A 15,258-nucleotide genomic window follows, 5' to 3' on the forward strand; every position below is an offset into this window, starting at 1 on the left:
GGATAATGTCGCCCTTTTATCATCTGTTCTGAAGGTATAGATGACTTGACATTGCCCTCATCAGCCTGGCCATGACAAATGTTTGCCACGACTCGGTGTTGGCACCGCCGAGGAGCAGACCTGTGGCTTGCGTAGTCAGCTCGGCCTCCGAATCAAGCGAACATCCTGTATATTATTAATCACCAACTTGTGGCGGGTTCCGTGGGTCTGCGGGGCAGAGCTAAGCTATGGATTAGATCATCACCTACAGTAGTAACTCTCCTACCTATAGTTAATGAGGTCTATAACTTAGTTGCATGACTGACTGTAGTCTTCATTGACAAACTCAAGCATATCTCAGCAGGTGGACGAATCATATCTCTTAGCGAAAGACATGACTCTGCACTATTGGCAACCTAATGTATTCATGACTCACGGTCCTCACGGATAACAACACTATTATTTAGTGCTTCATTATTATCCCTAATAAACTACTAGCAAGCCAACCTTATACCACCGCATTGCAATCAAAGATGGCCTCCTCAACACATGTACCCTTCGGGATCCCCGAAATACTCGAGATGATTCTCCTCAACCTGGACATGCGCACACTCCTTTGCATTCAACGAACATGCCGCTCCTGGTGGAGCATGATCCGAGACTCGTTGCCTATACAAAAAGCGCTATATTTTACACATATAGAAAATACACCTGACCAGGACAAAGTGCAAAATCCCTTATTGGTAGAAGCATTCCCAGCCCTTTTCAAACTTACCGACCCCGACAACCCGGAAGACGATTATGAGTACGATAAACCCGCCCTCGCCACCTTCGACATGATGAAAAGTTCCTCCAAGCTAGCCGCGTATCTACGACCAGAAGCAAGCTGGCGACGGATGCTGGTCCAACAGCCCCCAGTGTGCAAATTTGAGGTCTACATCTACTCGACTAGTGGATATGGTTTCGCGCATACATCCTTTGAGGTTCCGGTAGGCAGATCCTGAAGAACAGGCGGCCCCGTTAGATTATAGATTCAGGAACTAATCAACCGGCACAGGAAGACCCAAGAGGATTTACAGATGGCTTGCGCATGGGTGACTTTTTTGAGGCGCTGGTGTTCGATGACGATGTCCCCTTTGCGACATGTCGCCTGAAGCATATCATATGGTGGAAACGAATCCCACAGCACGGCCTATCAGTATGGAAGGAGATGGAACATCTAACGGGAAAGACGGTCGATTCTGATATCGTTGTCTCCCTCCGTTCCCATATTACTCAGTGCTATGATTCTGATGACGATGAGACACCAGAGGATATAAAGGCGATGGATCGGATTAAAGCTGTGTACAGGGAGTTGGGGATCCAGCCTAGGCGTTTGGGGAAGACCGAAGAATGGAGCCATTCCGACTGGTGGGAATAGACCCTTATCCTGTTTTCTTATTTTGTTGGTTGGCTACAGACTGCGGTAACCTAAGACATCTATGACTGGTTTCTCTCAAGCTTTGCGACCGACATCCACCAGATTTGCATAGTGGCCCAGCCATCCGCCACGTCTTGATATTGCATATCTACTGTATCTGTGAGGGACGTGGCTGCTAAGAAGTCTGGAAATACCTGAGATCAGAGGACCAGTTTCTCCTAGTAACCTATGAGACAACTTCTACCGAGAAATATGGAGCCCTATATGGCTGCTCCTTTGGGTTGTGACCGACTGGTCCCATCGCTCCGACGTGTCTTGTCAAAGCAAGCTGAAACAATATTGGCTAGTAAGGAGGATGGGCAATTCAGAGCAAAAGATCTCGATCCATTGATGGCAATATCTCTTGTAAGAAGCCGAAGACGAAGCAAAAAGAGATAGATACAGGATAATCTGCCATGTCTCAAGTTTCAACCACACTGCCCGAGTCTGAATCGTACAATTTCTCTCTAACGATGGCTTTGGGCGGCTTCGTTAGGTCAGAGGCAATGGAAGGTGGATGTTCCGTTCTTTCTTTCTCTCCTCTTGAAGTGACGGGCGCTTTTTCGGTGATTGGAGCATTGACTTGGGAAGGTCCATCCGCTTCGATATCGTTCAACGAGGCATATTGTGCTATACATTAATGTCAGGACCAGGTTAAATGCCTGCAAGTTTTGCCTGTCTTCAAGGTTGGAATGAACTTACGACATTGCTTCATAGCTAACATTTTCTGAGTCTGCCACATGGTGATGAGGCTGGTGATTAGGCTCATGAGGTTGAAGATCAGGCCAACGATGAAATCGATTGATACAGCCATGGTTTCAGCGCAGGCAACATTTGGGCGACTGTTATATCTCGATTCTGTGGAAGCTGGAAATTGATGGAGTGGACATCACGCAAAATATATAGCGTTGGCGCAGCCACGATGGCACGCGAAATAACACTGCCGCTCTGATATCTGCCTTCAATAATGCGTGAACTTTTGGTGTTATATGGGATCTTCAGAGATAGGAATGAGTGTTGGAACTTTCCATCAGCCAAATCACTTGCGCTCACAGTAGCCTTCCGCGACTCCTGTTAAGCTGTGATTGCACGGCCACCAGTGGCTAGGGAAAGGGGGCATTTGTGGTGTTGTCTGCATGGGACCTGAATAAACCCCATGATCGGCGGGAGCTTGGTGATTGAGCCATGTGTTCGCCTCGGCTACTCTCCTCTAATAAGATAGGCTGATGCGACGTCACCAAAAGCAGGACAGGGCGGGAACTTTGGGTGGATTTTTCGTGTGCGTCCAAGGCGAGACCTTTGGCGTCGAAGCTTGGTGGACTGCTGATTTAGCCGCTGGGACGTTTCCTGCCAACTAACAGCTCTGCGACATTCACCACAGCAGCATCAGTATCTAGATGTTACGAGTGCAATGGAACAGGCACCTAGAGAGTGCCGAGATCAGGAAATTTGTGCATTTGCAGTTTCGTGACTACCTATTTCACAATCACCTTAAGAAAAAAGCTCACGGCGAAGCCACTCCCAGCTACAAGGCCAAGTCCTGTACATGCTAGTCTGTATCAATTCTTTCGGTGATACTCTTAATCTCCGCTTTCAAGTCATCCGCTGCCTTAATTTCCCCGTTCTCGCGAAGCCATTTCTGCTGCAGAACCATAAGCTCGATGCGCCAGGGGTCGTTACTTCCCCACTGCTCCGCAATCAACGGCGTCGCCTGCTTCAGGCATTTTACCGCTGGCATGATCAATTTCAATTCTTTGAAGGCCCGCGCCTGGATCTCCATGCCTCCAATTTGGTAGACAAGCAGATTAATATCCTGCGCGAGCCGAGCACGCTCCTCAAGTTTCTGGCCGATATTGACGGCCTGCACCCAGTCTTTGGAATTCATAAAGTTGTACCCGAGCGCATTAAGGACTGTCAGGTGACTGACCTCCAGTGTCCGTGCCGTATCCTCGCAGTCCTTGAGTAGCTGACGGAGGCGTCGCTCAGCGGTGGCGGCATCCCGTGTGCCGTACATGCGGAAGATGAGATCGCATTGGTGGCGAACGTACTCCGGATCCAGCTTTGGCAGTTCCTTCTGGAAAGCGTCGGCGGTGATCTGCCAAGTGTTGTGCACAAGAGATTCGAGCTCCAATACATCTATTTGAGTAAGAAGCTTGAACATGTGCACGACGGGATGCTCAGGGTGGAGCACCACCTTGGCCATTTCGTAGATATACCTGATCAGGCTGACAACGATATTCACTTGGTCAAACTGAACGAGGAATACCAGAGATGTCCAGAAGAAGTTGAGGGCTCGAACGTTCCCACTCTTGAGGATGGGTTTGACTAAAGCGAATGCTTTGGACACGACATGGTGCCCTTCGATTGTCGACCCTTGCTCAAATAGCAAGACAGCAGAGCGTACCAGATCGAAATAAGTCTCGGGCAAGTCCATCTCCTCTTTGGTACATGTCATGCTCGTGCAGACATTACTGCTATCCACCTTCCAGACGCCGTAAGTGAAAGAGGTCTCAATGTGCCGTTGAGCCAACGAAAAGATTCGTTCCGCAATGGATATTGGTGGCGTGGCCGATCTACCCGATCGTACTCCGACAGCCTGAGATAATGCGAGGGACTGTCTGAAAGGCAAAGAAAGCTGCCAGTTCTCCTCATTGTCTGCCGAAACCTGGCGCGCAGTATTCGGGGTATTGGCGTGTCCCACATCAGCAGCTTGGTCGTCGGCGTCTTGAGCATCGGGAGCTTGGAAGATGTAGTCGACGGCGTCTGAAGCATCGGGAGCTTCAAAAAGATGAGTATAGGCGCTTCCAGCATTACTAGCTTGAAAAGGAATATTAGTAGCTTGAAAAAGCCGGTCGTCCGCGCCTCGAGCGTCAGAAGCTTGGGAATAATGGTCGGTCGCCAGAGAAGCCAGCCATCGGTCCGCTACTGCGGACTGTCGTCTGGGACGCTTATTAATTCTCTTCCGAGAAGTCTGATGTCTCTTGTACTTTGTATCGAAGCCCCACTCTCGAAGTTTGTTCTTATACTGTTTGATGCTGGTGCGACTATTAGAGACTGCTAAAGACAAGAGCTCGTTCCCAGCCATACCTGCCGAAGTGTCCGTGGTCTCGATCCATAATAGCCATCACTTCCCTCAAAGGCTTGTTTTCATCCAGGTACAGCTGGCGGATCTTCTGTTTGTGCTGCTCCCATTCTGTCGGTAAGGCATATACTTTCGGTGCCGAGGGCGCGCTCAGTTTCGGTGGGCCTTCTGTTGTCAGGCCTATTGTTTCGTCGGCATCGCGGAGCCCCACAAGACGGGAGCTGGCATCACTGGCGTTGTGCCCGGAGTTGAGCATGGCGGTGCCATTTAGCGTCTGGTGTGCCCATCCACAAGCACAAATCCGCTCAGGTTGATAGCTGTGATATGTGATAGATATGTGAAGGTGAGATACTCCAGTGTTGGTGTGCTCTTTGTGAAAGCATGTCCCCCTTATCCTCCCTCACAAGCGGAGATGCTGGGCTGTGCAGATGGGTGCTGACATAGCACGTGACCCTGAACAGAGCAGCGCGGTCATTATTGTCTGCAGCGAGGCTGAAATTCACGATTGCATGGGCTTACGGGCATACGGGCCTACCCTTTGCCTCGCCTTGCCTTGTGGTTGGCCTTTGCCTTTGATTCGCCTGGACTCATGCGGGGAACTTTCACCCTTGCCGTCTCCACCAACGATAGCGTCCCGTCTTGAGGGTGAGAGTCCTCCATTGCTTTCTTTTTGGCCTCGCTGACCATGGACTGCAGCTAGTACTGCATACTGACACACGGGGTTTGCTGGCAGGTTATATTATAATCTACTAATAGCTAGCATCCCCTGTCCTTTTTTGCCTGGTTGACCAAGGACTGCAGCTGGTACTGCACATCGTCTCCCGATATTGCTGGCAGATGATAGATAGTTCTACTAATGACTAGCATCCCCTGTCCTTTCTTGCCTCACCGAGCAAGGACTGCAGCTGTTATTGCATATTAACACCCGGGTTTGCTGGCAGATGATATGGTATTCCACAAATAATAGCATCCCCTGTCCTTGTTTGCTTTGCTGACCAAGAGCTGCAGCTCCCACTTCATATCAGCCCCCAGCTTTGCAGGCAGATGATATATTATTTCTACTCAAAACAGCTACTGCTGCACGTTGACCCCCGTGTTTACAGGCAAACTCTATGTCAGGTTGTTTTGATGTGCTGAGCCCACATGCTGGACGAGGCTCTACTACTCCTCTTCACCCTGCATGCCTGCATGCCTGCATGCCGGCAATTCTATCCCTACCGCCGCTGCCGCCATTGCCGGGGGGGGGGGGTTTATGTGGGACGCGATAGGCTGGTCAGTATGAGCTACAATTGAAGCTCTGCGATTGTAGCCTTCACGGTCTAACGACTGCGCATGTCAATATAGGTGTTGTTAGAATTTAACCACTCCGCTAGAAAGCGAGAGGCCACTGTTACTTAATAACAAGTAGCCAAATTCGTTTATTCTAACAAATGTCTTGACAGTATACACGTCTGTCGATCAGTCCACCACCACAAGTATGAATGGGACGAAAATGAATCAAATTCTGGACATCGGTGGGGGTAAGATAGAATCCTATAACAAAGCACTCCTGGAGAAAAAGCTCCTCTGGAGTCAAGAACCTTTCACTACCCTCGAAGGTCATGTCCAAAGAGTCCTACCCACTCCAATCATCTACGGCGACAAAGGGCTCGAGCTTTGGGCGAGCATCACGCACTTGCCGAGCTACTACCAGACAAGAGGCGAAGCAGCCTTGCTTGTCGAGAATTCTGGAGAACTGGCAAGATGGATCCAGAAGGATAGTGTTTTGATCGATCTCGGCTGCGGGTATGTGTCCCGATATGCCCTAGTAGAGAGCTGTCTTCAGCTCTGTGAGCGTCGCCTAATCCACAGAGTGCAGAGATATCCGTAAGCTCAAACCGCTATTGGAAGAGCTTGACCGTACGCAGAAGCCGGTCCTTTACTGCCCACTCGATCTGTCGCGTAAATCGATTGAACGAGCCATCGAACAGACCAAGCTCTCTAGTCTTCCCAGCATCAGTGTCACCGGTCTATGGGGCACGTTTGAAGACGGAGTGGACTGGGCGAATCGTAACTGTGGCGACCGGCCTAGGATGTTCCTCTCCTTGGGCTCAATGCTCGGTAATGATCATTTCGAGGATGCGGTGGCACGGCTCAAATGGCTGTGTTCGACAGGCTTGCGCAATGAATATGACACGATCCTTCTGACTATGGACGGAACTAAAGACGTGGAAAAGATCTGCAAATCGTACGACGATGCAGAAGGCCTGTTCACGCAATTGATCCGTCAAGGGTTCGAAGTCTCGAACGATGTCCTTGGTGACAACTGGTATCGACAGGAGGATTGGACTCTTGTGCGTAGGCTTACACAAAACCCCACGATGCACCGATTCGTCTTGCAAGCTAAGCACACCGTCCCCTGTCCGATGAGGGATGTGACACTCCGCCAGGGCGATGAAATCGACTGCTATGAAGGTTTCAAATATGGACCCGAAGAGATGGCAAAACAATTTGAAGCGGCAGGAATCAGGGTGTGTGCGCGTTGGAAAGGCCCAAACGATGATATCTGTAAGCTGTTGATTGCATGGCCGATCTATATGAAAGCTAACCTCTGCCACATATCAATATCTGTTGGGGAATGCGGATTTCTATTCGTTAGAAGTGCAGAACGGTGTCACAGTCTAGTATCTTTCGCTAAATCAAACCAGGATATGGCGGCGTGAAGGAGCATGTCGAGGAATGTGGAGGTGGAGAAATACACCAAGAACTGATTGAACTTGGTTGATGTGATGATTTCTTTGATTGTGCTATTGGCGACTCGCAAGGGTTTCAACCATTTTTTCCACTTTCAGCGGGGGCGCTTCAACAGCTCCTCACGCCGATTACTCTGGCTATTTTCTCCAATTAATGGAAGCTCACTTTTAGACTGGATCCCCTTGGATCTTCATCGCGAAGGGCTTGAGTCGGACTTATAGGAACTGCGTTTGAAGTTTACTTCCTACAGTTATGGCTCGGGCCCAGGGAATGTTCCCTTGTGCGATTTCATAGGTTACTATTGATAGCGTAATGAGGGAGATGATCCAATTAGAACTATTACTGGAAGAAAGTGCTAAGCCAAACTGAGTTTGAAGATAGGAGCCAAATTGTGGTAGCAAATTCAGATAATTCGGTCAAATAACATCATGTCGCTGCCCACGGCACCCGCGCTAATTAGTCTCCCCCTTGCTGGAAAGCTTTCCGAAATTGGGCAGCAAAACAAGACGAGAGCGCCCGAGCTACGCAGATACGCGCTACCGTGTTACTAATTCCCCTTTGACTTTTCCAGCCAGATCGTGGACTCGATGCCCGTGGAGCCTAATGGGCACCTCATCTCGTCGCCAGGGCCATCGGACTTGACGGCGATGACAAGATCGGAGAAGCCAATCCCCCTCTCCTGCATGCGCTTGATGTCATGTTCAGTCTCAGCACCACGCACTACTACCGTGGAACGGGCAGATCCCTGGGGCACACCAATGTCAAGGGTATGCGCGTTTTGCCCGGCGGCAAATTCAATGTCCGAGCCTAGAATCTTGGAATAGACGCGGGCATATTCGGTCTGCAGGTTCTTGGGCACGAGGATCTCGCAGGCGGCTATGCCAATGGCGCCGCAAGGATGCGTTGTCTTCTCCTCGTCCAGACTTGGGACCCTGTCGGTTCGCGGGGTGACATCGTGGCAGAAGAATGGGACGTCGATTCTGCCGTTGGCGAAAAGCTCTGGACCAGGAGTCTTGTCACCGTTGGAGAATTCTGGTCGTGTGACCTTCCACTTGATCTCCACGCCGTCGGCTTTCTTGCGTGATCCCGCAATCGGCTTGCCGAATTTGACACCAAGACCGGCGTCTTTCTCGGGCTCCTGGGATAATCGTTCGTTGACCGTTTCGACCGATTCCTCGGCCGAATGGGTAGTATCGGTGATTGCAAAGTCGATCAGGCCCGGGGTTTTGGGCCCCCAGAATCTCATCGGCAAATTCTCGTTGTCCAGAGACGGTGGTGTGTCGTACCAGTTGAAGAACTCCAGGTAGCTGCCATCAGCGAAGATAACTAATTTGTTGCGCGATGGTTGGCCATCGTGGTAGCCTCCGGGGGTGACGGTGAAGTTGTCAGTGACCCAGGCGGGGAGGTTTTCAAAGAAGGGGGTATCGACAAGGAGAACAATATGATCTTGTTGTGTCGAAGTCATGGTGCAGGCCTGTCGTTGCGCTTGATAGTGGAGTGTAATGATGTGTTGTGAGGACTATTTGTTGAAGTTTAGGGAAATGGGGGTCTCGAGAAGCCCTATTAAATAGGACGCGAATGGAGAGTATCTGGTCGATACTCCCAACGAGTATTGCCGCCTGGTTGGAGATGTCTGATCAGTAGCTGGGCAGCTATTGCAAGACGCGCAAGGCCGAAGAACTTTAGGGGAGAACGCCAGGAACTTTGGGCTCTGCCAGCGTTGGTCATTACACGTCGTCGCTCTCGAATCATCAGCACATGATTTGGCCCGAGCACGGATGAGGAGGAAGGACCTTTGTTGCTCGGTGAATTGATCATCGGGCAAGGAACTTTTACGTTTCTTTTCGTTTTTGCCTCGCCGACTTAGGACTGCAGCTGCTTACTATGCAGGCGACGATATGCCAGGTTACTTCGATTCGCCAGTTGGCATCCACTACCCCTCCTTTGGTGCAGGGGTTCAAAGTTCCCTGCATGCTCACCAATCGACGCGAGGAAAGTGGCAAGGCATGTCGTTTGCAAGCCCTTGGATTATTCCTAAGCTTTTAGTCACGCAGGATGGGGAGCTTCGAGCGTGCAGCACAACCGGGGCAGGCAATGAGTCAAGCTGGTACGAGGCCCCTCAGCGCCAACACCTGAGCTAAGGATTGTTCCCCGCCGCATGCTGGCCAAAGAGGCTCTGGTGCGCTTGTTATATACTATAAAGGCAGCAAGTTTGCAGAAAATGGCTGTACCAGTATTACCATACTGGCGTTATTCGGCTTGTCTCTGCCGTGCCCATGATACGTGCCTGGAGATAATGGCAACATCCAACATGTCGGAAGCTTTCGGCCACTCCACTCCAATTATTATTGTTGGTGCAGGTGTCTTTGGGTTGTCTACTGCCTGGTGGCTCGCTCGTGCAGGTTACAGCAATGTCCGCGTCCTCGACCGATGGCAAGTCCCTTCCCCTTCGTCCGCAGGCTACGACCGCAACAAGATCATCCGGACTGAATACGTCGATGGCCACTTCTCAATACTGTCGCAGGAAGCTATTCAGTTCTGGCGAGAACCGCTTTGGAAAGATGTGTTTCATCCGACGGGCTGGTTATATGGCACCGACGGCTCGTTAGACCAGGATAGGGCAAAGACTTTTGACACAGCGGTCTCCAATACGCGCTCATTAGGCGACCCCTCTCAAATCGTCGACCTACCAGACTGGGAGCACATGTTCAAATTGTATCCAGCAATGGGGCACGACCATCACCGACGCCAACGGCAGCAAGGAAGGTACGAATCTGGCACGCCAGATGCTCCTGCAGCCTTCCGAGGCATCTACAACAGCAACGCTGGCTGGGTCGAGTCCATCAATGCCATGTTAGTTCTAAAGCGTGAATGCAAAAGACTCGGAGTCGAATTCATCGCAGGTGAATCGGGGACCGTGACGGGCTTCGTCCGGGACCCCCACAACCCCACAACCGTCATTGGCGTGCGCACGGCAAACCGGACCATCTGGCAAGCCAAGAAAGTCATCGTCTCCGTGGGGGCATACTCGGAAACGTTGCTCGACTTCAAGAACCAGCTGCACGCGGTGGGATACCCCGTCACTCACATACGCATGACCGAGGAACAATACCTGCGGTACAAGGACCTGCCCGTGGTCGCCATCACGCGGCGAGGATACTTCTTCCCGCCCAACGAGGACCGCATCTTCAAGATCTGCACCATGGACATCACCATGGTCAACCGCGAGCGCTGGGCCGAGCCCGAGTGCGACTGGGGCGTGCGAAGCCTGCCGCGCGACCAGGCGTACCACCCCACAGACACACAGCCGCGGGTCGGACGGCAGAAGACGCTTGAGTTTGCACGGTATATCTTGCCTGAGTTTGGCGATGCCGAGGTGGAGAGCAGTAGGTTGTGCTGGGACGTGGAAACACACGACGATCACTGGATCATAGATTATCATGAGTCCGCGCCGGACTCGTTGTTCATCGCTACGGGCGGCAGTGGGTATTCATTCAAGAACCTCACCAATGTTGGCAAGTATGTTGTACAGGCGCTGGAGGGAACGCTGGATCCCAAATGGAAGGATTACTGGCGTTGGCGGCCAGATCGTGTTGGTCAGTTTCCGGAGAGGGAGCAGAGGAATGCGCGATTCAAGTATGACTTGCGCGACTGTGAAGGATGGAAGCACACTGCTACACGGCTGTGATGATGATGGCTTCTTTGCTGCTCCTGTCGGCATTTTCATTCGTCTTGGTTGTTGCTGACATCTCGGGTGGTTGCGACACACATTGAAGCTACCTATTCTGTACCGATTCCTCGGTCTTGGATCTTTTCCAAGGTGCTCATGGTTTTGCTCAGTCCCCCGTCAAATCAACTTTTAATACAATGTAAAACCAAGTGAAGGCCGCCTGTCAGAACGTTGTGGTCAGATAATGTGGCTTTGTTGATACACACGAGCCCGTAGCATCCGAATACACCTACGAGTGCTCACTTTTTGAGTGAGTAGGTATAGCCGACTCTCCACAAAGCTACAGCCTACAGCATAACCCTGCGCTAGCAAAGTTCCACGCATGAATTTTGAATTTACTGTTTCGCGCCAAGGCATAGCATAGTGCGGGCCCAGCTCGACGCCCCTCCTTCTCAGACCTAGCTTGCGCCTCTTTTAAGTGGCGAGTGCTCCAGTGTTGCTGCAGGGTTATATAAACAAGGTGAGAATAAAAGTATTTCAACATATTCCATCTGAAACGCATAGATCCCGGTAATTGACTCCACTGTAGGTTTAGCAGGGATATATGCGACAACGGTGGGGCAAGATACGCGTAGCAGGGGGACCTCGTACACTTACCCCGGTCACACACGTTCCTCCGATGTCGCTCCCTCGGACGCTACAAAACCTTTATAAACATCGTCATGGCTCATCAATTCTCCCTTGGTAGTTGGTCTTGCTCGACAAACACCTCTCAGCCATGGCAGTCGATAGAGCCGGAGCCGGAGCCGGGAACCTGGGACATTACGACACGATCGTTCTGGGTGCAGGAATTGCGGGACTCGCATTTGCATCCCGACTGCTTCAGGCAAATAACACCGAGAGCGGTGCCAATCGACTACAGATACTAGAGGCACGGGACCGCATCGGTGGCCGTATAGCTTCTGTTCATGTTCACGACTGCCGCTTGGACACCGGCGCGAATTGGATCCATGGAACCGGCAATACAAAGAGACCAAATCCACTCATGGACATTCTTCCACACAAGCGATACAGAACGATGAAAGGGTCTGTCTTGTTCCAGGCACCAAATGGAGAGCACGATTTCACCGGGAAGAATGGCGGGATCGCCGGAGGATGCTTGAAGGAAGTCAGCCTGGATGGAGCAGCACACAGGACATGCCCTGCAACGGCAATTACGAGTACAAACTCCGATGGCGGCTTATCGATTCCTGCTCATGAGGCTGGACTGATCTTGTCATGCCTACATAACGCAATTGGCGAAGTGCAAGACCTCGCTGCTACAATTCCGACAAAAGCAGCAAAGCACATGTCCATCCTACGAGCACTGGTGGGCACAAAGGCTTTTCAAGACGCATTTGAGCTTGTGCCGAGAGAGTGCCATCGCACATTAGGCGCGTTGTTTCAAGGGATAGAAAGTATGGAGGCTGCTCCGCTTCTTGCACAAACCACGGAACCCGGACGTCCCGAGAGCGAGCCTGGCCTCGGACTCCTAGAATACGCAGTGGACGATTTCGAGGGCGAACAAGCCTTCCTCCAGGACGGATATGTCGCGATCATTGACGAAATTGCCAAGCCACTGGTGGAGACTGGCGCTATAGCGCTAGAAGCCGTTGTAACGCGAGTCGACTGGACCGGGAGCCCCATCGTCATTGAAACCAGCCGAGGAAACTTTACCGCGAGAGAAGTGGTCTGCACATTACCTTTGGGTGTGCTGAAAGACAGTGGCACGAACGCACTGTTTGTGCCGAATTTACCAGCCGACAAGCAAGAGGCGATAGAAGGTCTTGGCTTTGGCACGCTTGATAAGGTGTTTGCAATCTACACTAGGCCATGGTGGAACTATGAACCTTATAGCTCTGTCATCAAGAACGCACTCATTCAAACGGAGATTCGGGGTGAGAACGATTTGCCTGATTCATTTCTGGGCTTCGCATCAGAATTGAGCGGTATCTCAGTCGGTCACGACGGCTCTGTGTCTCCCGATGTGTATCGACTGCCGGTCATAAACCTTCACACCTTGACAGGTCAACCTGTCCTCTGCGCTTTTGTCTCTTGCAATACTGCTACTGCAATCGAAGGAATGAAGGACGAAGACGTTAGTGGACTGTTCCATCGAACTCTTACCCAGTGGTTCGGCATTGAGCCGCCACGGCCAGATGCTGTACATGTCACGCGGTGGGCACAAGACCCTTACTCAAGGGGTGCCTACAGCCACATGATCACTGGCCTATCTGAATTCAGGCATAGAGAGACCCTCCAAGAGCCTATAATTAATGAAATGGGCGGTGTGCTGAGATTTGCTGGCGAACATTGCTCTCGAGATCATTTTGCAACGGTTCACGGCGCCCTGCTAGACGGCTGGAGAGCAGCGGATAAATCGTTGCAACATTCGCAATAATATCGATGTACTCTTTTCCAGAGATAAAGTTTCAACCTTACTTGCATGCGCGGTCTGTCTCCCCATTTTCAGCACTGATTGTCAACAACATTGCCTGGGCAGCCTCTGTTGTCCGTCTGCTAATGTGGAAGCATGGAGGAAGTCTGGTATCGCGGAATGTGGAGGTGGAATAATACAATTGGAGTTTCCTTTGTACGGTCGGAGGATTTAGTACGAGGCACCCAGTCATGTTACTATATTCCAAGGAATCATGGTTGAAACCGCTTAAGGTTCTGGAGCATCTCGCTGCTCAAGCAAACTTGAGTATTTGTACTCAGTCACAACAGCCGTGCAGGGTAGAAAAAGACCGTGGCCCTATAGATGAAAGCTCCATGGTACGGACATTGTGACCTTGATTTCGACGACAAAAATTGATTGATTCTGAATGACTGACGTGGACATACATGCTATCGCTCAAGATCCACGCGTGATCCGGCAAGCCCTTCGTGATGACCGCAGCGTCGACAGTGTTAAATCCAGCCTTGACCAGCGAAGGCCAATGATCTGAGACTCCAGGGGATAAAGGCGATGGATCGGATTAAAGCCGTGCACAAGGAGTTGGGGATCCAGCCTAGGCGTTTGGGGAAGACCGAAGAATGGAGCCATTCCGACTGGTGGAATAGACCCTTTATCCTGTTTTCTCTCACATGGCAAACCATTATTCTGCCCCAGGTATAAGCGCCTGGATGATGCCGTTGTCTCTATGATAGCGCCGCAAGTAGGTGCAAATCGCTGGAAGTTCATATCTAGCACGAATGTCCATCCACCATTTACTTTGTCGGGCTCTGGTGTACCACAACGATAATAGCAGAAGCGCTACAGGATCCTTCTTCTCCAAGAGGGTTCCAAACTCGTTATGCATGTGGCTGGAGACCAAGATGACAGCGCCTTGTGAAGCCGCCCCATTTGGCGCCTCTAAAAGCCGAGAGAGGGCATGTGCAACGGAGAAGTAAGGGTTAGTCTCTTGCGTTGATGACTCGTCGAGCCCACACAGCTGCGCTAGTTTGGCCGATACGCCACCAATGCCTTTCCGAGGCAAGGCGTAATGTAGGTATGCAAAGTTCTCGGTCATCACGCGGAAGATACTTTCAGGTCGCAGAGGGTTTACCAGATTCCACAGAGTCATCTTCCCAGCACCTAAACGTACCCACTCTAGCTCAGAGGAGTTCGATGCTCGGAGAGGCCATGCTTCTGCAGTACAACCAGCATTGATCGACGAGCAGGTCAAGATGGCAAGAGCACCGGCTGTGGCCCACAGAGGATCCTTGTGTTCTTCCTTGATAGGTTGGCACAACCACCTATTGAACAACGTTGTGCGTTGGGACAGGTGATACGATTCTTGTAAAGAGCGACGATGGGTTGGCGCTACGCCAAGGTAGCGGTCATGGGCAGCCGTCACGGCCAAGGTACCATGCATCAGAAATGGGCACTATACAACATGTCAGTAGAGTCCAGCAGACAGAATCTCTGGGTTATTAAACTCACAGTAAAACAAACTTGCAACAGATAATTCTCATAAATCTCTACGATTCCAGAATCACCGAGAGAGAATAGGGTCCGGTGACGAAACCGGTTGAACAGCTCTCGATCTTGCGGATCAAGCATGACTGATGTCGTTCCATCATCGGTCCATATGGCGTTGCTGATAGGTGCTTGCGGCGACCATAATCCAGATCGCTGGACTGTTGCCTGATTCACTCGGTGCTGAGTGAGTGGCTGGAGATCCGGTACATTGAAGTCGAAGTTGCAGAGGACCCCATACGTACGGCATCTCACGCAATATGGCCTCACCTCATCACACTATGAAGATGCGCTCCTCGTTTAGCCTCATGACATCCCCAGGGAGCAGAGTGTCA

The 15,258-nt window shown here is 51.1% G+C and overlaps 8 protein-coding genes across 8 annotated transcripts; 4 read left to right on the forward strand and 4 right to left on the reverse strand.

The window, feature by feature from the left end:
* Positions 1–512: 512 nt before the first annotated feature.
* On the forward strand, positions 513–1,399 carry Aspvir_002910 (F-box protein; the record flags this gene model as incomplete). The annotated part of the gene is made up of 2 exons (XM_043274503.1): positions 513–968; positions 1,037–1,399. The coding sequence occupies 2 exons, from the start codon at positions 513–515 to the stop codon at positions 1,397–1,399; spliced, it is 819 nt and encodes a 272-aa protein (XP_043130438.1).
* A 460-nt stretch (positions 1,400–1,859) lies between these two features.
* Aspvir_002911 (uncharacterized protein) lies at positions 1,860–2,252 on the reverse strand (the record flags this gene model as incomplete). Its single annotated transcript, XM_043274504.1, has 2 exons — positions 1,860–2,068; positions 2,141–2,252. 2 exons carry the CDS (start codon positions 2,250–2,252, stop codon positions 1,860–1,862), a joined length of 321 nt encoding a protein of 106 aa, XP_043130439.1.
* Positions 2,253–2,987: 735 nt separating this feature from the next.
* Positions 2,988–4,776, reverse strand: Aspvir_002912 (Clr5 domain-containing protein; the record flags this gene model as incomplete). The annotated part of the gene is made up of 2 exons (XM_043274505.1): positions 2,988–4,482; positions 4,526–4,776. 2 exons carry the CDS (start codon positions 4,774–4,776, stop codon positions 2,988–2,990), a joined length of 1,746 nt encoding a protein of 581 aa, XP_043130440.1.
* A 1,221-nt stretch (positions 4,777–5,997) lies between these two features.
* On the forward strand, positions 5,998–7,184 carry Aspvir_002913 (uncharacterized protein; the record flags this gene model as incomplete). Its single annotated transcript, XM_043274506.1, has 3 exons — positions 5,998–6,305; positions 6,379–7,030; positions 7,104–7,184. 3 exons carry the CDS (start codon positions 5,998–6,000, stop codon positions 7,182–7,184), a joined length of 1,041 nt encoding a protein of 346 aa, XP_043130441.1.
* A 616-nt stretch (positions 7,185–7,800) lies between these two features.
* On the reverse strand, positions 7,801–8,718 carry Aspvir_002914 (VOC family protein; the record flags this gene model as incomplete). The annotated part of the gene is made up of 1 exon (XM_043274507.1): positions 7,801–8,718. The coding sequence occupies one exon, from the start codon at positions 8,716–8,718 to the stop codon at positions 7,801–7,803; it is 918 nt and encodes a 305-aa protein (XP_043130442.1).
* Positions 8,719–9,564: 846 nt separating this feature from the next.
* Aspvir_002915 (NAD(P)/FAD-dependent oxidoreductase) lies at positions 9,565–10,941 on the forward strand (the record flags this gene model as incomplete). Its single annotated transcript, XM_043274508.1, has 1 exon — positions 9,565–10,941. The coding sequence occupies one exon, from the start codon at positions 9,565–9,567 to the stop codon at positions 10,939–10,941; it is 1,377 nt and encodes a 458-aa protein (XP_043130443.1).
* Positions 10,942–11,701: 760 nt separating this feature from the next.
* Aspvir_002916 (flavin monoamine oxidase family protein) lies at positions 11,702–13,363 on the forward strand (the record flags this gene model as incomplete). Its single annotated transcript, XM_043274509.1, has 1 exon — positions 11,702–13,363. One exon carries the CDS (start codon positions 11,702–11,704, stop codon positions 13,361–13,363), a length of 1,662 nt encoding a protein of 553 aa, XP_043130444.1.
* A 697-nt stretch (positions 13,364–14,060) lies between these two features.
* On the reverse strand, positions 14,061–15,007 carry Aspvir_002917 (uncharacterized protein; the record flags this gene model as incomplete). Its single annotated transcript, XM_043274510.1, has 2 exons — positions 14,061–14,831; positions 14,888–15,007. The coding sequence occupies 2 exons, from the start codon at positions 15,005–15,007 to the stop codon at positions 14,061–14,063; spliced, it is 891 nt and encodes a 296-aa protein (XP_043130445.1).
* Positions 15,008–15,258: the final 251 nt, after the last annotated feature.

This window comes from Aspergillus viridinutans (assembly GCF_018404265.1).
Source record: "Aspergillus viridinutans IFM 47045 DNA, scaffold_13, whole genome shotgun sequence".
Taxonomy (NCBI): Eukaryota; Fungi; Ascomycota; class Eurotiomycetes; order Eurotiales; family Aspergillaceae; genus Aspergillus; species Aspergillus viridinutans.